Below are 20450 nucleotides of genomic sequence, written 5' to 3' on the forward strand. Positions count from 1 at the left end.
CTTGTTCACTAAGCTCTAGAGCAAATTCCCAATTAAAGTTAACAGCCTATTTGCCTGTAAATCAACCCATTCTCTGATATAGATACAGTTGTGGCCAAAATTATTCAACCCCCAATGCTGTAAAGGGGTTTAGGGACTATAGTGTACATTTGGAATTGTATTCAGAATCAAATCCTACAAGGACGTTGTAACTACCCAAATGCAACTAAAATGACATCAATTGTTTATGTAATACAGTAGTAAATGGTTCTTATGTGGTTTCTTCATTGCCACAATTATTCAACCCCTTAAAGACTACCACTCTGAAGAACAGAGGTTCATACAGGTGCTTTCCATCAGGTATTGAAAACACCTGTGGATGTCACCGAGCAGCAATCAAGCATAATAAGCACCAATTAGGCAGCTTTAAAATGACTGTGATACTCAGCTCCTTCTAGACATTTACTGGTGTGGTTACAAACATGGTGAAGGCAAGAGAATGGTCCAGGAAGACAAGAGAAGAGGTGATTTCTCTTCACAGGAAGGGCAATGGCTATAAGAAGATTGCAAAGATGTTAAACATACCAAGAGACACCTTAGGAAGCATCATTCGCAAATTCAAGGCAAAGGGCACTGTTGAAACGCTACCTGGTCGTGGCAGAAAGAAGATGCTGACTTCGACTGCTGTGCGCTACCTGAAGCGTAGAGTGGAGAGAAGTCCCCGTGTGACTGCTGAGGAACTGAGAAAAGATTTGTCAGATGTGGGTACAGAAGTTTCAGCCCAGACAATAAGACGCACACTGCGTAATGAAGGCCTCCGTGCCAGAACTCCCAGGCGTACCCCCTTGCTGTCTCCAAAGAATAAGAAGAGTCGACTGCAGTATGCCAAAAGCCATGTGGACAAACCACAAAAGTTGTGGGATAGTGTTCTGTGGACTGATGAAACAAAATTAGAACTGTTTGGGCCCATGGATCAACGCTATGTTTGGAGGAGGAAGAACAAGGCCTATGATGAAAAGAACACCTTGCCTACTGTGAAGCATGGTGGAGGGTCAATCATGCTTTGGGGCTGTTTTGCTTCTGCAGGTACAGGGAAGCTTCAGCGTGTGCAAGGTACCATGAATTCTCTTCAGTACCAGGAGATATTGGATGGAAACGTGATGCAGTCCGTCACACACCTGAGGCTTGGGAGACGTTGGACCTTTCAACAGGACAATGATCCCAAGCATACCTCCAAGTCCACTAGAGCATGGTTGCAGAGGAAAGGCTGGAACATTTTGGAGTGGCCATCGCAGTCACCAGACTTAAATCCGATTGAGAACCTCTGGTGGGACTTAAAGAAAGCAGTTGCAGTGCGCAAGCCTAAGAATGTGACTGAACTGGAGGCCTTTGCCCATGAAGAATGGGCGAAGATACCCGTAGATCGCTGCAAGACACTTGTGTCAAGCTATGCTTCACGTTTAAAAGCTGTTATAACTGTAAAAGGATGCTGTACTAAGTACTAAGATTGAATGTCACTTGGGGGTTGAATAAAACTGATAATGCTGTGAGCACAGAAAAGACATTTGTGGTTATTTCATTATAACTGTTATGTTATATTTGTCTGACCTACAAGTGCCTCTTTAATGTAAATGTAAGCAAGATGACTGAATGATCAAAAGCAATGTCAAACTGGCCAAAACACTCAATTTCAGTGGGGGTTGAATAATTTTGGCCACAACTGTATGTACAAAGCAAAAGAGAAGGGGCAAATTCACTATTCTGATTATTTATCTGTGTTGGTATTTTGAGCTTGAGACGTTGAGCTATGTAAATAGGTTATTTTTCAGCAAATCAATTAAGATAAGACATATACAGTATATGTACTGTATGTGCAATATCTAATATGTTATATATACCATAATAAAACACTTATCCTGAGCAAAATAACAAAATATAAGAAAAACACTAAACATTTACTTTAATTTTTTTATACCCTTCTCTGTAGATATTGCTTGCAGCGGTAACCAGACATACAGTGATGACACTACTGCCTGTGGACGGACCTGCTTGTCTCTCTCTAATGTACAGCTGGAGTGTTACCCAAATGACATCCCAATTGAAGGTTGCAACTGTCCTTTGGGATTTTATTTAGATGATAAACACAGATGTGTCCCAAAATCACAATGTCCCTGTTATGTTAATGAGAATACTGTCATCAAGCCTAACCAGCAAACAGTCCTCAACGGACTCACTTGGTAAGTGATATCAAAACACCATCACTGCAACTATAGATCAGCTATGACAGGGTACATAGCATGAAAAAGGTAAAGTCCCTTAGTTTAGCTTACAATAAATAAAAAGGTGCTTCCAAGGGAATTCTTTAGGATGATCCGTATGTACTGATCATAAGAACAGGTTAAAAAACACCATCATTGCTATTTGTGGCTCTTTAGAGGCCACTTCATTAAGAAAAGGTGTACAGTACACTCTAATGGGAGGGATCTCTGTGCATTTCTTTATGAAAGCATTTATATATCTAATGGGTGCTTCTGCTGACCACTCCTTGTTTTTTTGGGTGGGTGGAAGGGGGGGGGGTTCATACCCTTTACCATTGTCCAATGGATCTGACCACAACCTAAAGCAACACAGAAACCTCTGGAAAACCAGAATGAATATCAAGTGCAACTACCCACAATTTGCGTACAGACAGTCATATTCTCCACATGTATTAAAATATGTTACTTGACCCTATACATGCTTAACACACTTTTCTATATTTTCCATTTGTACACAACTAAACACTACTCTTAGAAGGATCTCTCTAGTGGCTTTTTATCTATATTTTCCGTTTGTCTCTGCTCACCTGGAGCACCATGGACTCACATACTGACTGCTTAATTACCTCAGGTACTAAACACTACATACAGCTGATGCAGCTAAAGGTCTGGGTTCATGACATTAGAAACCGGAGCAAAAAGCAAAAACAGAAAATGACAAAGCAAGTCAACCAATGTATAACTAAAAAGGGAGTTGTATGTGTTATATGTAAATTGTTTTGAGACACTGAGGCACAAGAGATAGAAATAGTTATAAAAGGAACCCATCAGATCCAAAACATTGTTTATACTAATAAAATAATATAGCTAAAGTACATGCACCATACCTGTGTTATTCTTCAAATATGTTCCTGTGTCAATGTGAAGTTCTTGGGTTTCAGGCCCAGGCTGTATACAAGGTCTAGACTTCTATCCAAGTCAGTATTAAGCTCTGCCCCTCCTGGTGCCAAAACCCAAACTACTATAAAAGAATGCATTCCAAAGACCCCTAGATAAGTTGGAGTATTGGCCTGCTCAATGACCATGAAGGGCTTAACACCAAGATTTGCAGATTGGGCAAATGGCAAAGCTCTGTATACAACACCTGGGCCTGGAATATAATGGACTCCACATGGATGGAGACATTGATTTAAAGGCTAACTAAAGCACTTCATCTCCATGTCATCAGTACTGTTAGCTTTGTCAGTGTTTACATAGTTACATAGTTAGTCTGGCTGAAAAAAGACACGTCCATCCAATTCAACCATTAAAGAAAAAAAGTTATAATCCTACACCCACAGTTGATCCAGAGGAAGGCAAAAAAACCCAGCAAAGCATGATCCAATTTGCTCCTGCAGGGGAAAAAATTCCTTCCTGATCCTCCTGAGAGGCAATCAGATAATTCCCTGGATCAACTTTACCTTTAAATGTTAGTATCCAGTTATATTCTGTGTATCCAAGAAAGAATCCAGGCCTTTTTTAAAGCAATCCACTGAGCTGGCCAGAACTAACTCTTGAGGGAGTATATTCCACATTTTCACAGCTCTCACTGTGAAGAAACCTTTCCGTGTTTGGAGATTAAATTTCCTTTCCTCCAGCCGTAAAGAGTGCCCCCTTGTCCTCTGTGATGACTGCAGGGTGAATAACTCTACGCCGGGTTCACCATATGAACCACTGATATATTTATACATGTTGATCATATCCCCCTTAATCTAATCTTTTCAAGAGTCTATACCTCTTTTAATAAGAGGATTTAAGAGAGGATTTTGCTTGCGTTAGAAACTGCAGCTTGGCATTGCATGCCATTATTAAGCTTGTGATCTACCAGAACTCCCAGATTCTTCTCCACCATTGATTCCCCCAGTTGTACCCCCCCCCCCCCCCTAGTAGGTATGATGCATGCATATTCTTAGCCCCCAAGTGCATAACCTTACATTTATCAACATTAAACCTCATTTGCCACATAGTTGCCCAATTAAACAGTGCATTGAGGTTGGCTTGTAAGTTGGAGACATCCTGTAAGGACGTTATTCTACTGCACAGCTTGGTGTCATCTGCAAAGACTGAAATGGGATTTCTAATCCCAGACCCTATATTGTTTATAAATATAAAGTAAGGGTCCCAACACTGAACCTTGGAGTACACCACTGACAACCGTAGACCATTCAGAGTATGAATCATTAACCACTACTCTCTGAATATGATCTTTTAGCCAGTTTACTATCCATTTACATACGGTTTACATTTACATAATGTTTAGTACTTGAGAGACTCAATTTAGTGTGAAATCCTCCAAAACACTTTTTTTACCCATGGGCAGAGTGTTGCAAGTTTTATCACTAATTGGATCTTTTTTACTGTCGGGCAGATCTACCTCCGTCTCTTGCAAGCCTGTGAGTGACAGTTGTGGTCTCTTGGTTCCCTTTCTGGAATGTATATTTTATATATTCCTAAAGTGAATCATTAAACTAGACAACAGTATTACAGTGTTGCAAAAAGCTTCTGTGGATACAAAAACATATACAGTATATGGAGAAGATCAGCTCACAGCAAAGTTTTTGCTATTATGAGAAGACTAGGGGTAGATGGAGATCTCCCCAACAAGATTACACACAGCAGACAAGACAGGGGGATCCACCCAATAACCAAAAAGTAAAATAGAGTTCACCTAGAAATCTGTAGTATCTATATTGTACATGGATTTTTTTTTTATGGTATTGCTAAATCAGCAGTTTTTTTACTGACATTGGTACACTATGTTTATTTTTCAGTTACTGCATCAGAGGAAGACTTAACTGCATTGGAAAATCACTTGAATTTGCTGGTATAGATTTCTTGTCATTTTATGATAATGCTGTCAAGTTGTTGCAATGAATTTCATGCGTCTCATTTAATATTTTTCTATCTTTTTCAGAAACCTGTGAGGCCCCAAAAGTCATGAAAACATGTGGATCCTTGACTGATAAATATGGAGCAGCTTGTGCTCCTACGTGTCAGCTTCTGGCTACTGGCATCCGTTGTGTAAGCTTCCTCCAAGTGCTTATGAGTATAACTTTTATTGCAAGGAACTACTGGGTCTATGCTCCATAGAGTTATTAAAAGGACTATCACAAAAAAACAAAAAAATCCCAGGTAGCCTGCAAACCCCCCCCCCCCAAAAAAAAAAAACCCAAATTGACCCTAACAAATCACGTTAAAAACAGAGTGTTTAGTTGCACACATTCGCAAATATATTTGAAAGCCGCAGTGCCTCCCTAAGACTCCTCTGTGTACTGTGGTCTTAACTCGTTATTTGAGAGTCTCCACGTTGGAGCACATATAGCAGTGGAAAAATTAAGGGCAGATTTACTTGGAGGGAACCCATTCCTTCTTAAGGTTAGGTTCACACCTATGCAGTTTGCGTGTGATGCGTTTGTGCAGTGCTTTTTGTGGTGCATTTTGCGTTTTTGCAAATGTGTTTTTGATGCACTTTGTGGGGGTTTTTTTCAACTTGTTGCTGGGCAGAATAAAAAGCATCAAGAATGAACTACATGCTTTTCTGCAGGGTCTCCATTGAAGTCTATAGAACCAAAAACACAATGTTTTGCATTTAAAAAAGTCCCTGACCCTTTCCACACTTGGTGAAAATGTGAAGATGTGAACCTGTCCCATAGGAAATCATGTTAAATAGACTGCTGTGCGTTTCTGCAAAACTCTAAATTTCAGATTCTCCATGTTGGAGCACATATAGCAGTGGATAAATTACGGGCAGGTTAGAGCACTGATTAAAAGGACTATGGGGACTGATCTGTGATTGGTGAGATTCAATAGGTGTTAGAAACATATTGCTACAGTGCAATTGTATCTGCTGCTCAGTACGTATGCTGTGACTTAAAAATTTTGAACTTACTTTGTTGCTGAAATGTTACAGTCTGAAAATGTTTATAATGTTTAATCCAACAATTTGTTTGATGAAATATTAGCACAGATATAAAGTTAAAAAAGTATGTACTTATGCACATATACATACTTTTTTTCAAATTTGACTGTACTTTTGCAGACTGTTTCCTATATGCAATCTTGAGTTTTGCAGGTGTAGATTTAATTTCTGGTCAGTATAATGGAAACATATTAATTGTCAGTTAAATTGCAAAATTTGGAAATTGCTTATAACGTATCATATCCACGCATACAGGTCTACATTATGCACAGGCACAATCTGGCTGCCAAATAATGGTTTAGGGAAAATAGTAGTAACTAACCAGGAAAATATATCCCCACCGATCCTTCTTGCTTTTTATGCAGGCAGTGCCAAGAGGCATTGCGGAACACCACAGACATACAAACTTTCCCCAAATCATCTGTAAATGGTTTCTGTTGTCTTTAGAACACTGACTATTGGGTCCATTTCTGATCCTAGAGGTGCCCCTAGCTAGGTACCAGCTGTTCTGCTCATTGCCCAGTATGCTACGTAAAATTATAATTACCATATTGCCACCAATAATATAATTTAGAACAGCATTACACTAAATTATATTTTAATAATCAAGTATTCACATTTTACTACTTCACTTAGCTCTAGTATCTTCCCATATGTGCCCCTATGTTGTCTGTCGCCCCATATACCTGTGTCATACTCCGAACCCTACCCTTTGTCTTTAATAAATAATTTCCATATGAATGAAAAAGCAGTGTTTATATTTAGCAAGCACTAATTTCACATAGGTATTATATTTGGAGAATGATGTCAGCCAACATCCCAATGCACCTTTGTTTACTTTCAGCTCTTGGCTGGGGACTCTCCCAGTCAGCAACTGAATGGGTTTGGAGATGAGTCATTGGTTGCTAGTGTAGCACCCTCCAGGTTTAGCTAGATTGGCTTTTTGTTTTTATGTTAGATAGAGGCTGGGTAGCAGTCTGGGATGAGTCAGCCTGGGAGTGAGGTAGTGAGTTCACCTCAGGACAGGCTGGGAGGTCAGGTCAATATTTCTGGAGCCCACCCACCCTTCCAGAAATTCTGAGAACTTTCTGAAAGAGGGGCGGAGGAGGGGAGGAGTCCCAGATCTGCATGTTTGAAGGACCTTGGCCAATCTCCTGGCAGGAGGCTGTGCATGGTGGCCAGGACAACCCTTAAATGTAGGAAAGCCTGGGGTAAAGTGAAAGGCCTGAAAGAAGCTTCAACCCACCAAGCTAACAGGACAGGACAGTGTGAGTACTTCTACACCCGCTGAGCCGGATAAAGGGAGAGGGCGGTCAGGTGCAAGACCCAACTAGCTCTCATCCGGGACTACTTAATTGTAAGATCTTGGAATCCCTTGCCCAGGGATACCCTCAGTGCAACTGGGTGAAAAGGAATATTCATCTGGGGTCTGGAGAGGTGCACCAAAGAGATTTTAGTGCTCCTTAAAGAGAATGTGCTCTATTTCTTTTTTACTGATCCACGTTTTTGTATATTATTGTTGCTAAGAAGTTTGTCCTAAACTTTGCAGTTCCTTGGGCATCCCATATACCCGAAGTTGTTAACCCCTTAATAAAAACAACTAAAAACCAGCTCAAGGACTGTTTACTGATTCTGAATGTGCAAGTGTGGAAAATGTGTGTTGCCTGGCCGTGCAGAGCATAGGGGGACCCAAAATAAACCCAGTGGCCCTCAAGAGGGTAGTGAGACACTAGGAAGCCAGCGGCTACTGGTGACCTAGCAACCCCAAAACTTGTTCAGGAACCATTAATGACAGCTTTACAGCACATACGGTCAACTTTGAGCGCTGGGATCTCTGTTTGCCAACTAAGGGTTGGGCTTTGCTTATCTGTGAACTAACATTAATTCTTTTTTAATCTGTTGCTGCCATATTGACAGGTTCTAAAAGTTGCATTAGTCAGACCTAGCTGAATTTGGCACACGTTATTACTGGTACTGAAACTGGCACAAACCTTTAATTAATTAGGCACAAGCCATGTTAAAGGGACCATACTGCCCTTAAAGCATTGTTATCACTTTACTGAGTGCGTACATTTCACAAATGTTTTCATGCAATATTGACTGAGCTCTAATACTCACATTTCTCATTCTACTCTCCACTTGGTGGAAAGTGCAGGGAGCAATTACAAAATTCTCTGCAGCTCAGGTAAGATACTGTCACTTTTGTCAGCAGTAATAGGTGAGAACAGCCTGAGATATCTGGATGAACATGATCAGCAAACTTAATTGCTACCAATGCCTGTGACCAGCAGACATGTGGACAGAAATCACTAATGTTGGTGTAGCAAATATTCAATGTTATTGTTAGTCTGAGGTTTCTGGCCTCCTTTTAAAAATTATAGTTGCCTGGCTGTGTTTGCCTACAATATTACTAAATCACAGACCCTAGCAAGCATGCAGCACATACAGTTTAATTCAGGAAAAGTTGGATTTTCCCATTTCTATACTTGGTCTGGGTTAGTGACTCAAAAATATTGAAGTCAAAACATCAGCCTGACAGACAGGCACAAAAACATTTTTGAAAGAAGTCAGAAATGAAAGTCTACAAAGCTTGGTCATGACATAAGTACTTTAAAGCTAAACTCCAGTCTTCCCTTCAGTTTTTCACATTTGTAAATGATCCTCTACTGTACTGAACTTACTCTGATTTCACTACACACTGTGAGCTTCTCATAGTGTATATTAGAAACTGTAGCTTCTAAGTCAGATAAAACCCATCTTATTTCCTGGCTGGATGATGTCCAGCATTGTCATCATTTTTTCAATCATGTAGGCACAGTATCACGTGAGCATTACCTAGGGCTGTTTGCAGGCAGCCTACTTAGGAATGCCTACTTCTCCAGAATGACAGCCACCCATCACAGCATTTTGATATTTGCATAACTCCTCCCAAGAGCTATCCAAGTGTTTGCATCAGAGCAAAGGGCAGGGTGTTATGTTATCGGGAAGCTATATACAGCACCCTGCTGACACACCCACCCCCACCAGCTATGATTTGCATTGCATAGAGAAGAGCAGAGATCTAATGATCAAAAGTATGTAATAAAACAGGAAGGTTATATTTGAAAGTTTTATTAGCATGTTGAAAGAGGTGGGGGCAAGAAATGCAAAGTATGCAGCGTATCTTTAATTGTATGTGTTGGTCATTTTAAAAAATCCAGGTAAATTTAAGTAGATCCCAGACCTGATGGTTAATCAATGTAGTGAATCCCCTCTCACATTTTTGCATGTATTTACAGGTACCAACCAAGTGTGAAGCTGGTTGTGTCTGCCCCACTGGTACCTATGAGGACCATGATGGTAGTTGTGTGCTTGAAAGTAAATGTTCCTGTGAATATGGAGGTGTCATATACAAGAGTGGAGAGTCCATGCATGGGGAGTGCCAGAGCTGGTAAGAGAAACACTAAAATAGAAGTATGGTATTTTTTAAAATCATGTTCTCCTAGATCAGTGGTTCTCAACCTGTGGGTCGTGACCCCTTTGGGGGTTGAACGACCCTTTCACAGGGGTCGCCTAAGACCATCGGAAAACACATATTTCCGATGTGTAAAGAGCAGCTACTGTGTAGAAAGCAGCTGCTGTGTTGAAAGCAGCTACTCTGTTAAAAGCAGCTACTGAGTTGAAAGCAGTAGTATTGGAGGTAAAATGACACTTCATGAATTATAAATAATGTTATGGTTGGGGTCACCACAACATGAGGAACTGTATTAAAGGGTCGCGGCATTAGGAAGGTTGAGAATCACTGACCTAGATGGATGCAGCATCGGTTCCATGTTCCATCTGTCCCCCCGTCGGCTCTATTGGTGAGAACTCAGCAATCACATGACCGCTGATCACTGAGTTCTCACAGCCACTCTGAGCAGAGAGCGGTGACTGTCAGTCACCGATGTCTGCTCTACTCCCCACCCCCCACCCTTGCGCTAACTGGAGCCCTGAGCTGTGGAGGGGGGGGGGCAGCAGGCTCAGGCTCTCAGTGGATCGTGAGAGGCTGAGCCAGGTACCGCTCCAGACTCTGGGGTGAATATCAGCTTTAAAGTCGGGATCTTTCCCCAGCCTGGACTGGCTGAGTGACATCAGCCGACAGTAGGCTTCAGCCCACTGTCAGTTGAAAACAGATTACAGGAGTGCAAAACGAACTGAACTCCTGTGATTCACAAAAAAGCTTTGGCAGTCACATTTAGGTACTAATGTGAACTAATGTAAATCAGATCATGCTCCTGCTTGGTCTTTGTCGAGGTGTGATACCTTTTCTGTGTGGTTTGTGCATCAAAAGTCAAAAACAGCATTGTGAACTGTTACTGAAAAGGAACATAATTTTTTTTTGGACTTTACACTGCAGAACCCCATATTTTGGCATGATGTAGGGTTCCATTTCTGTATTTATGCTGTACTGTATGTCTGTTATATTGAAAGTTTGACTATGTTTCATATATTTGTATCTGTCATAAATTCTATTTGCATCTCTCCCACAGCACCTGCAGTGGAGGCCATTGGCAGTGCAAAGAGAACCCGCGCTGTGCCTCAACCTGTATGATGTATGGAGAAAGCCACATAAAAACGTTTGATGGACAACAGTATTTGTTTGATGGGGACTGCGAATATACTCTGGTGACGGTGAGCAGTTAGACTAAAGTATAGAATTTGTGCTGAAAAAAGCCTTATTACTCTCTTTAACAAAAAGTCAGGCTTTCAATTTGGCATACAAAACATAATACACAGGAGGGGTTATTTATTAAAGCAAAGTTATGCTCAAAATTAAATGAAGCCTTAGGCTATATTCACATGGATGGCTACAAAAAGGTAGCAAGTAGCATTTGGACACTGATGGGTGTCCACTTCAGTGTGTTACACTCACCTCTCCTGGGATCTAGTGCTGAGTCTCCTCTCTGGCATACGGCCACTGGTACTTCTGGGTTTCACCCCAAATGCCTGCGCTGAAACCAGTGCAGAGATAGTTCTCCTGATTAGCACCACAGCCAATCAGAAGACAGCTCTCCTGATTGGTGCCACCTTAAATTGCAAAGCAAACATTGAACAGCATGTCACTATATTTCCACCATTCCTTCTCCTTCTATAGTTCTACAGTACTTACCTGATTCCTCATGTCTCCTCTGTCCTCTATGCCAGTCTTCCAGCTTCTGACACCTAGTGACAGCAGTTTGCCCTGTTTAGCCTTTGACTGCAGTGCACCTCTAAGCATCCTGTGTCATCCAGTGACCCCAGTACTCCCCATGACTCCAGCGTGCCCCTGAGCATCCTGTATCAGCCAGTGACCATAAGGTTCTCTGTGCACCCCTTGATTCAAGTGCATCCTGTGTTATGCAGTGACTCCAGTGCACCTTGTGACTCCAGGTGCCCCCCAAAGCATCCTATGTTATCTACTGATGTCAATGCATACCTGTTCATCCCTGTGATTTCAAGAGTGCTCCAGAGCTTCCTGTGTCATATAGTGACTCCAAAGGCATCCTATGCACCCCTGTATCCAAAGCAGCATCTAGACAGTCCTTCATTCAATGGATACGGACCACTGTGCATGACTCAGTGGCTTTAGCTGCAGTTTGGGCTCAGCACAGGTGTATCCACAGTTTTCACTTGTGTTACCCAAAGTTTTAGGCACAGTTTCATAGACTTTCCATTTCTATTAGACTGCCTGTTTTGGGTGCATTTTCTGAAAGTTCACCAAAACTCATGCATGCTGCATCTTTGGTGCACTTTCAGAAAATGTGCCAAAAATGCATGACCTAATAGAAAAACAAATGGCACCACTGCTAATGCCGTGGATAAAATGTGTGAAAACCACAGTGTGGCGGTTTCAAACCAGCCTAAATCCCAACTCCAGAAAAATAAGATGCACCCTTGCAGTGACCCCCCCCGTTTAAATGCTCATTTTGCTTAGGGGCAGAGGATTAAGGTGTTAATAGTTAACTTACTCATCACTCCAGCAGGGTTCTTCCAATGCTGCAAATGGTTTCCTGCAGCTCCTCTTTAAAACGCACCCCAGCTCCCTCAACATACCATATAGGGTTAGGGTCTAAATGTTTCTTTTACCCTATTGCTTTCTCTGCATTAAGGTTAAAAACACCCCGCTGTCTTTCCTAGACCCCCTGACCCTAAACAATTGGCTTCGGTCACCACTCCAGTGCTGTCTTGGCTGCAGCACCATTCCTCTCACTTCCTGCTTTAACAGAAGACACTGAGGGCAGCAGAAGCCATAGGCTCCTGTTGCAGTCAAAGTAAATCAGGGCGGAGGGAATGGGGGCATGCCTTACTGGCACTGTGTCTATGGACACACACAGCCCAGCTCTGGAGGACACATGTATGGGTGCTTCTTGTTCAATATTGTTGCACAGAGCAGGTAAGTATGACCTTTTGGTTGTTTAAAAAAAAACAGACTTTAATATAATTTTAATGTTATGGCACATGATGACACTGAGGGTCCTTCCACAGACCAGAACTTCAGGCTGAGGAAGCATGCACTGGAGTGTGGAACCAGATGAGTCAAAGAGGCTGATCTATAATCTCCTAGACATAAGGAATAGTTCAGATTTTTTTTTCCAGGAGTCGGGCTTTAAAGGCTAAGCTCAATAGTTTCCTCAGCAAGTGAAAGGTCACTGATTTAGTTGTTTTCTTGTCACAATCAGGATTGTTTTATAAAAATGGTTTCTGCTCTTTAAGGTGTTGTAGCCCTGTCTGTTCTGAGCCTGTTTTGGAAGTGCACCCCCTGCTGACACCACTGTAAAACCTCGGCCCTGGGACACAAAGTAATCACACAGTTTAGGGCAAACCAATATTTGAATTGTATTGAGATCAGAATAGGAAAAAAAAGAAACAACTCTTCTTCTGTGTGCTTGTTGGGGCCCTAGTTGGTGCACAATAAGATCGAGGTCCTTTTTGTTTGAGAGCAAGATTTATTGAGGAAGGAAAAGCACAGTAGTTGGAAAAATTCCTTCCCTGACTGATGGCAGCCCAGTTAGAGAAAGGGTCCTTTAGTGGAAGTGAAGAAGGCAAGGATCAGTATAGATGAAGAAGGGGCGGGAGTGAACTCCAATTTTATTTATATTCCAACAGATAGGGAATTGACTTGATGAAGCAAGCTCCTTTAAGGCTATAATATGTTGGAGAAGAGGTATTAACAGTGTCGCTGTCCACAAAGGCACATGTATTGCAGGAGTAGTCCTGTGTTCACAGCAATGGGATGGGGCATAGAAGCTGTAGGTTGCAGTACTGAATTGGGCTGAGAAGTCTGTGTTGCAGGTGGCAAACTGTAATGCAAAGTGTACTTCATTGATATAACTGAGAATAGAACAGGTTATCTGGTAAATGAAGACAGTTTGGGTTCTGGAACCCTCTTGCCAAGTCTGCAGTCTGAAGGGAGTAAAGAACAGTCTCTTGATTGGGGGGACCCCTTGTCCTCTTGGTCCCCCTGAGAATGGAATGACACAAGGCATGATTCCATGATCTGCAGGATCATCTCTCCTGCTTGTCAGCCATGCCAGCTATCTGTAATCCTTCTGTCTGGCCTTCCGATGCAACTCAATCTGGTCTGGGCCCACTGAGCCCCGCATCAGCGTCCGGCACACTTCCTCCCTCTCACACAGTCTTTCTCCTCCCCCCAGGAAGTTCCTGGGCTTTCAGTTATAAAGTCCCCAGCCCCTTCGCCAGCTCCTCTGGGAAATGTAGTCTGCTGTCATTATGTCCATGCAAAACAGTCCTGCCTTCATTATACAAGTTCAACAATACCTTGCTAAACTCAAGTCTGTGATAGCTAAACTGTGGAACACCACCATCTTGTGGTTAATCAACATCCTGCAAACAGTAGCAGTGCAGTGTATTACAGTGACTAACCACCACTAGCTAAGGGAAATGGAAGCAGAGGATTCAAAAGGAGCAGAAGAAGGGTGTATAAGTGTCCTTAGGCAGCAGTAGGTATAAAATAAAGACCTCTATCTTAATTAACTATATGTTTGTAGACACCACACTGATATATCATACACCAATATATAAAATTTCTGTTTTGTTTAGGATGGATGTGGAATGAACACATCTGAAGCTTCGTTTAAGATAGTAACAGAGAATGTGATCTGCAGTACCACTGGAGCCACCTGTTCACGTGCCATCACTATCACAATTGGGGTGAGAACTGTAAAATCACAGATTAGATTTTAGATTTGCTTGTTGGTAATATTTCATGATGGAAAATAAAAATCACACAGAATTAAGCTTTAAAACCTACTAACTTATATATTTAGAATCTATAAATGTCTTTTAGGGTTCATTCACATGGGCAGAGAGCCCTGTACAGAGTCAAGAGCCACTTGTTTATCTTTTTGGACTATCAGGCAGCTGTATGCAGGCAGTCTGTATAAGAGAAATGAGACACGCTCTGTGCCCTGCATTAGTGAGCCCTTAAAAGCAAAATGGCATAAATATGTATCTTTAATCATAGTGATACTTAGGGAAAACATTTTCTTCATTAAATACTTGATTTCACTTTACCTGAAATAGCTCTTTAACAATAATGTTCCTGATAAAGAAACTTTTGGTGAAAACAACACAGGGTACATTTCTCAGGTACAAATGATGCCAGAGATCAACATAACAGTCTGAATTGCTCAGTAAGAGTTCCAGTAAGTTAAATTTCATTAAAATGGAACCCCCTTCAAAAACAACCAATGCTGCAAAAAAGTAGTTAGTGGAACAAGTACATTTACATATATCTGTAGAACTCACCCCTGAAGGAACTGTTGATGTTTTGGATTCCTTCTTTTCTGCACTTGTGATGTCCTACCCTTACTTGGACTTGAATTACATTATGACATACTTGTGAATATTTAAATGGGCTTTATTGGACTTCAAAACACTGTAAAAATAAGAATAGATCAACAGGAGCAAAATGGAACACATATGGTTTCAAATGCAGAAGAGACAGATTTTCAGACCCTCTAACCTGACTAAAGGCAAAGATGATAAGGCCCTGCTGGTGTTGGGGTACCTGTTTTGTTGCATTGGATCACTCGGGCAGGAACAAGTGGCTAAAGACATCTCACAAGGGCAGCAGTTGGTCCACAAAAATTCCAGTTGTCCCACAAGGGCTAGTGAAAGTGTCTTGCCCACCTACCCAGGGCTTTTCTTTTGATTTTTTTGTTGCTATTCTGTCTCTCAGTGTTACAATACACCTACCATTCAATTTTTAGACTGATCATTTCTTTGTGAGTGGGCAAACATTCAAAATCAGCAGGGGATCAAATACTGATTTCCTTCACTGTAGCTGTCAGAAAATATCTAATGAAAGCTTGGCCACACAATGCAGTGTGCAACTACTGTACAAAAGTAAATGTGGTAGAATCCTCAACACACCCCTGCCAGCTATCCAATTCTAAATAGAAACCACTATCCATCCTAGAAAGTTACAAACATCAAAAAATATTTTTTCTAGAAAGAATCAACCAACCCACCACTAGTGACAAATTACCCTATTCACACAATATTATAATCAACAATTCGTGCCTATCCAAATAATCAGTGTACTAACACATATACACTCTATTTATAAGTGTCCAGTGTCTTATATTCCAAAAATTAAAAGAAAAGAGAAAAGTAAAATTAATATGTCCCACTCGAAATCACTCCTTTGAATTGTTGAAGATCCTCATAGGCCAGCTTCCACACAGACCCTCAAAGAAATCAAAAGCTCAGCATAGTGCATTAACATTAAAATATATAGCACTCCACACATGTTTTTAAAGTGTATAAGTGCAAAAACGTGAGACAAAAAAACAACCACAGCAACTTGTGCCACAACAGTGATGTGTTACACTCAGTGTATTCACTACAATGGTGTCTCACTTCTAATGCTTATAGATTATATACCCTTACCAGAGATCAAAATCTCAGAATCGTTGTAAGGTGCAATCTGGGGAAGTCTTTAACACTATTCAGCCTCCTTGCCTCCACTTTCCAATCTCATCCCCTCCTGGTATCACCAGCCAGTTTCCTGGTCGCTCAGATCCACGCAGGATGTATGAGACAGTAATAGTGTAAATCCACAAAATACCGTAAAATACACTTTATTATATCTGCTTACATGAATGTAGTAACAATTGCGCATTACGAGGAAAACCCCACTGCCTGGGGATTACCACGTAGCTCCTGGGTGGATATCCTCACGATTCCCCACTTCCGGTTCCTGCTCCGTACGTCCAACGTCACATTTCTAACGCGTTTCGTCATATCCGGGACTGTACAAATCAAAGGTCAGGATTTCTCCTGAGGCGTATCGTACAGGTTACCACCAACAGTCATTCCCCTGTCTAAAGATAATTCCTCAGACCACTTTTCATTGTCAAACCATGACTTCAGGCCTTCAGTAACAAAATAAACTTAGCTTCAGAAAAACACACAAGGGGGGGTTTTCTGGCTTATAAAGGTAATGTCAGGTACTCTGTGGTGTCTGTTCTTGGGCAGGCATCATCACTTTAATTTTGGATGAAAGGTTAATTTTAAGGTGCTACTGCTACAATGCCTGGGGCAACCCTAATCTGACTGTATATATACCAAGACATGTAAAAGTATGATACAAAACTGTTCAGCTTCATGAAATGTTCATGAAACATTTTGATTTCACAGAGCACAGAACTGAAGCTGTTTGATGAAAAATACTCCATCTCACAAGACACGCCAAATGTGGATATTGAAGTGCACAACAACACCCTTTTCATCATGTTTGATATCACCATCCCCAATAAATTCTACATCTCACTCCTCTGGAACAAGAATATGAATTTATTTATAAAGATTCTGAAACTTGGCAAGGTACGTGCATTTCTGTACAGTAGATATATGTGTACATTCCCCCATTCTGAATTATCCCTCAGAGTACACAGCGTTTTTAGTCCCATTTTGTACCCAAACTTTCTTTTGGAGGTATATCATCCATCTGGACCAAATCACTTTACAAAGTTATGATGTGCCTCTGGATTGCTATTTAATATACCAGTCATAAGTTTTGTGCATTTTACACACACTTTCCATGGTGTTGTACACCATTACATAATGGTCTGTATTGTAGAGACAGATAAGGGCATATTGTACAGAGAGTAAAACAATCCTCTGTATTTGTAGTGACTATTACTATGCTATAACGAGGTAGTGGAAGGGGGCTAGATCTATAACACTAGCTGGGATAGCTTCTCAACATAGAATACTGTTTTTGTTGAAAATGGTGTCTGTGATTTTCCAGTTTCTAACAAGTTACACAATCATACAATTCTCCCAGATGCGTGCAAGCAACTGTTTGAGTGAACTTCATGTACAGGGTAGTAGTGGGCATCTTCCAAGAACAACTCTATCACCATACAAAATTATGAAAAGGCCATTAAAGTGAATCTGAGCTTTGGCCATGCAGGTTCACTTTGACTAAGCCCACCCCACTAGCTTATAATCACTTTTTGCTCATGTCCTCACTGCCTTGTTTAGCTGCCAGATATAAAAAAAAGTCTTATGTGAGCTATGAGTTACCATGGTTTTCCAGAGTCATAGCTCACACAGAGCTTTGGACTCTTGGATAGTCCAGCACTGTCACACAGGATGAGTCACATGTTCATCCATGCCTAAAAGAACTAGGTATTATCATTGGCTAACAATATTGAATAATGGCAAATGTAACAACAGTTGTAAAAATTAATGGAATAGAATCTAATACGGTCTTAGCCTCATAGATATTTTTTTTGTTTTATTTACATGGGTGCATGCATGCTAAGAAATTTGTAACATTTAAAGCATAACTTAAGGTAAAACTTTTTTTGGATAGAGAGGAGAGGAATTAGAACACTTGTCAGGTTTTACTGATGTCTGTGCCCCCATTGGGGAGACTCGCCCTCTCTATCCTGTTAACTGTTATCATTGAAAGGGAAAGTACAAGAAAATCCCACATTTTGGGTTAACACTAGAAGAGCAATAGAGGGGAAACCTTCCAATGGGGATGCTAATTCTGGTGACCCTGGTGACACCTTTGGATTCCCTCACTTTGGAGGGATTTCCTTTCAATTCCTGTTTTGGCTATGGGACAAGAAGCGAAGGGAAATCTACCAATGGGACAGAGAAGGGCAAAAAATCTGGAAGAGGTTAAAATCTTCCCTTACTATATCAAAAATTAAAAAACAAAAATATTGCTTTTTGTTCTACTTTAACCACTTGTCTACTGGGGACTTATACCCCCTTCCTGCTCAGGCTAATTTTCAGCTTTCAGCGCTGTCGCACTTTGAATGACAATTGCGCTGTCATGCAACACTGCACCCATATGAAATTTTTATCATTTTATTCACACAAATAGAGCTTTTTTTGGTGGTATTCGCCACTTTTTTTTTTTTTTTTTGCGCTATAAATAAAAATTTTGCAAACAGGTAATTTTTCTCCTTCACTAATGTGCGATGATGAGGCTACACTGATAGGCAGCACTGATGGGCACTGATGAGGTAGCAAGGATAGGCAGCACTGATGGGCACTGATAGAAGGCACTGATAGGAGGCTCTGATAGGCAGCATTGATAGGTGGCACTGATGATGCTGCACTGATAGGTGGCACTGCAGGGCACAGGTGGGTTGCACTGCTAGGCACAGATGGGTGGCACTGCTGGGCACAGGTGGGTGGCACTGCACGATATAGGTGGGTGGCACTGATGGGTACAGGTGGGTGGCACTGATGGGTACAAGTGGGCGGCACTGATGGGCACAAGTGGGCGGCACTGATGGGCACTGATCATCAGGGCACTGATCATCAGTGCCGATCACTTCTTTGACAATTGGCAGTTATCAGCAGTACTTTTCTCACGCTGTGACAGTGTGAGGAAAGCGCAGCCGATTACCGGCAACTGTATTTACCCAGTGATCTGCTGTGTCATTGGACACAGCTGATCACCTGGTAAAAGGCTGCAGTGATTAGCCATTTACTGTATCCCTTGATCAGCTGTGTCCGTCATCCCAGAACCAGACAACCGTGCTGTAGCCGTCCTTCGGCTATAGCGCAGTAGGAAACTGGTTAAGGGTGTTTATTACCTCCAAAAATGATCACAATATTCCCCCAACAATATCTGCATTTCTGTTTCTCCCTAAAAGATAGGAGCCATCTTCCAAGGCCAACATCTACATTCAGAACTAAGATGCTGGAATGGTGCAGTCATTTACATCATGGTGCCTGTACAATAGTCTTTTTATTCTTGGCTGCAAATACAAAGTTTTAGACAGGTCAACTCCCATTCTCCCTCTTACCTTGTGAGCTACCAGAAAGCTAAAGCAATCCCAGTAACTGATCAATAGGGAAAGGTATGGCCAAGAAAATTACTTCAACCAGCCTCAGCAAACTACCATTATCTCAAGATGGTCCTCTTAGTCCTGCACACAGTCAATTGGCTAGAATTCAAAGGTTGCATTTTAACTATAAAAGGTAATGTTAAATTATACTCTTTCTGTATATTGTGACATATCAAGAATATATTCATGTAGACTTAAAAAGTTATTTAAGGTCTACTTTGAACATATAGATGAAAGTAAACACACAACCGAGGAAATTTTTAGAAAGTGTGTATATAGAACCCACAAGGAGCAATTTAGCAAACCATACATATTGTATGAACAGAGCTCCATAAATAGATTTTGGGTTATGTGTAAAATAAAATACAAGAGTAAATTGAAGGAAATGTCTTGAGTAAGTGACATGTTAAAATAAGTTAAATGACTAATGTTTATTCATTATCTATAATATAATATACAGTTGCAAGAAAAAGTATGTGAACCCCTTGGGATTACGTGGAGTTTTGCATGAATTGGGCATAAAATGTGCTCTGAACGTCATCTAAGTCACAACAATAGAAGAACACAGTCTGCTGAACATAATACTACACAAACATTAGATGTTGCCATGGTTTAATTGCACATAACATGTAAACATTCACAGTGCAGGGAGGAAAAAGTATGTGAACCTTTGGACTTAATGACTGGTTGACCCTCCTTTGGCAGCAATAACCTCAACCAAACGTTTCCTGTAGTTGCAGATCAGACCTGCACAACGATCTGGAATAATTTTGGACCACTCCTCTTCACAAAACTGTTTCAGTGTAGTAATATTCTTGGGATGTCTGGTGTGAATCGCTCTCTTAAGGTCATGCCACAGCATTTCAATCGGGTTGAGGTCAGGACTCTGACTGGGCCACTCCAGAAGGC

The 20450-nt window shown here is 41.2% G+C and overlaps 1 protein-coding gene across 1 annotated transcript in view; it reads left to right on the forward strand.

Annotated features, from left to right (window-relative positions):
- The window catches only part of MUC6 (mucin 6, oligomeric mucus/gel-forming), a 78885-nt gene that overhangs the window by 48404 nt on the left and 10031 nt on the right, over positions 1-20450 (forward strand). Inside the window, exons 19-25 of the mRNA XM_089653508.1 lie at positions 1967-2216; positions 5048-5100; positions 5191-5297; positions 9474-9625; positions 10707-10848; positions 14257-14367; positions 16861-17046. Coding sequence (XP_089509634.1) covers positions 1967-2216; positions 5048-5100; positions 5191-5297; positions 9474-9625; positions 10707-10848; positions 14257-14367; positions 16861-17046 — 1001 coding nt within the window. The remainder of the gene's footprint in view (positions 1-1966; positions 2217-5047; positions 5101-5190; positions 5298-9473; positions 9626-10706; positions 10849-14256; positions 14368-16860; positions 17047-20450) is intronic.

The sequence above is a fragment of the Staurois parvus genome, unplaced genomic scaffold, assembly GCF_062004578.1.
Source record: "Staurois parvus isolate SC_StPar_1 unplaced genomic scaffold, SC_StPar_1.0 ptg000715l, whole genome shotgun sequence".
NCBI classification, from domain to species: domain Eukaryota; kingdom Metazoa; phylum Chordata; class Amphibia; order Anura; family Ranidae; genus Staurois; species Staurois parvus.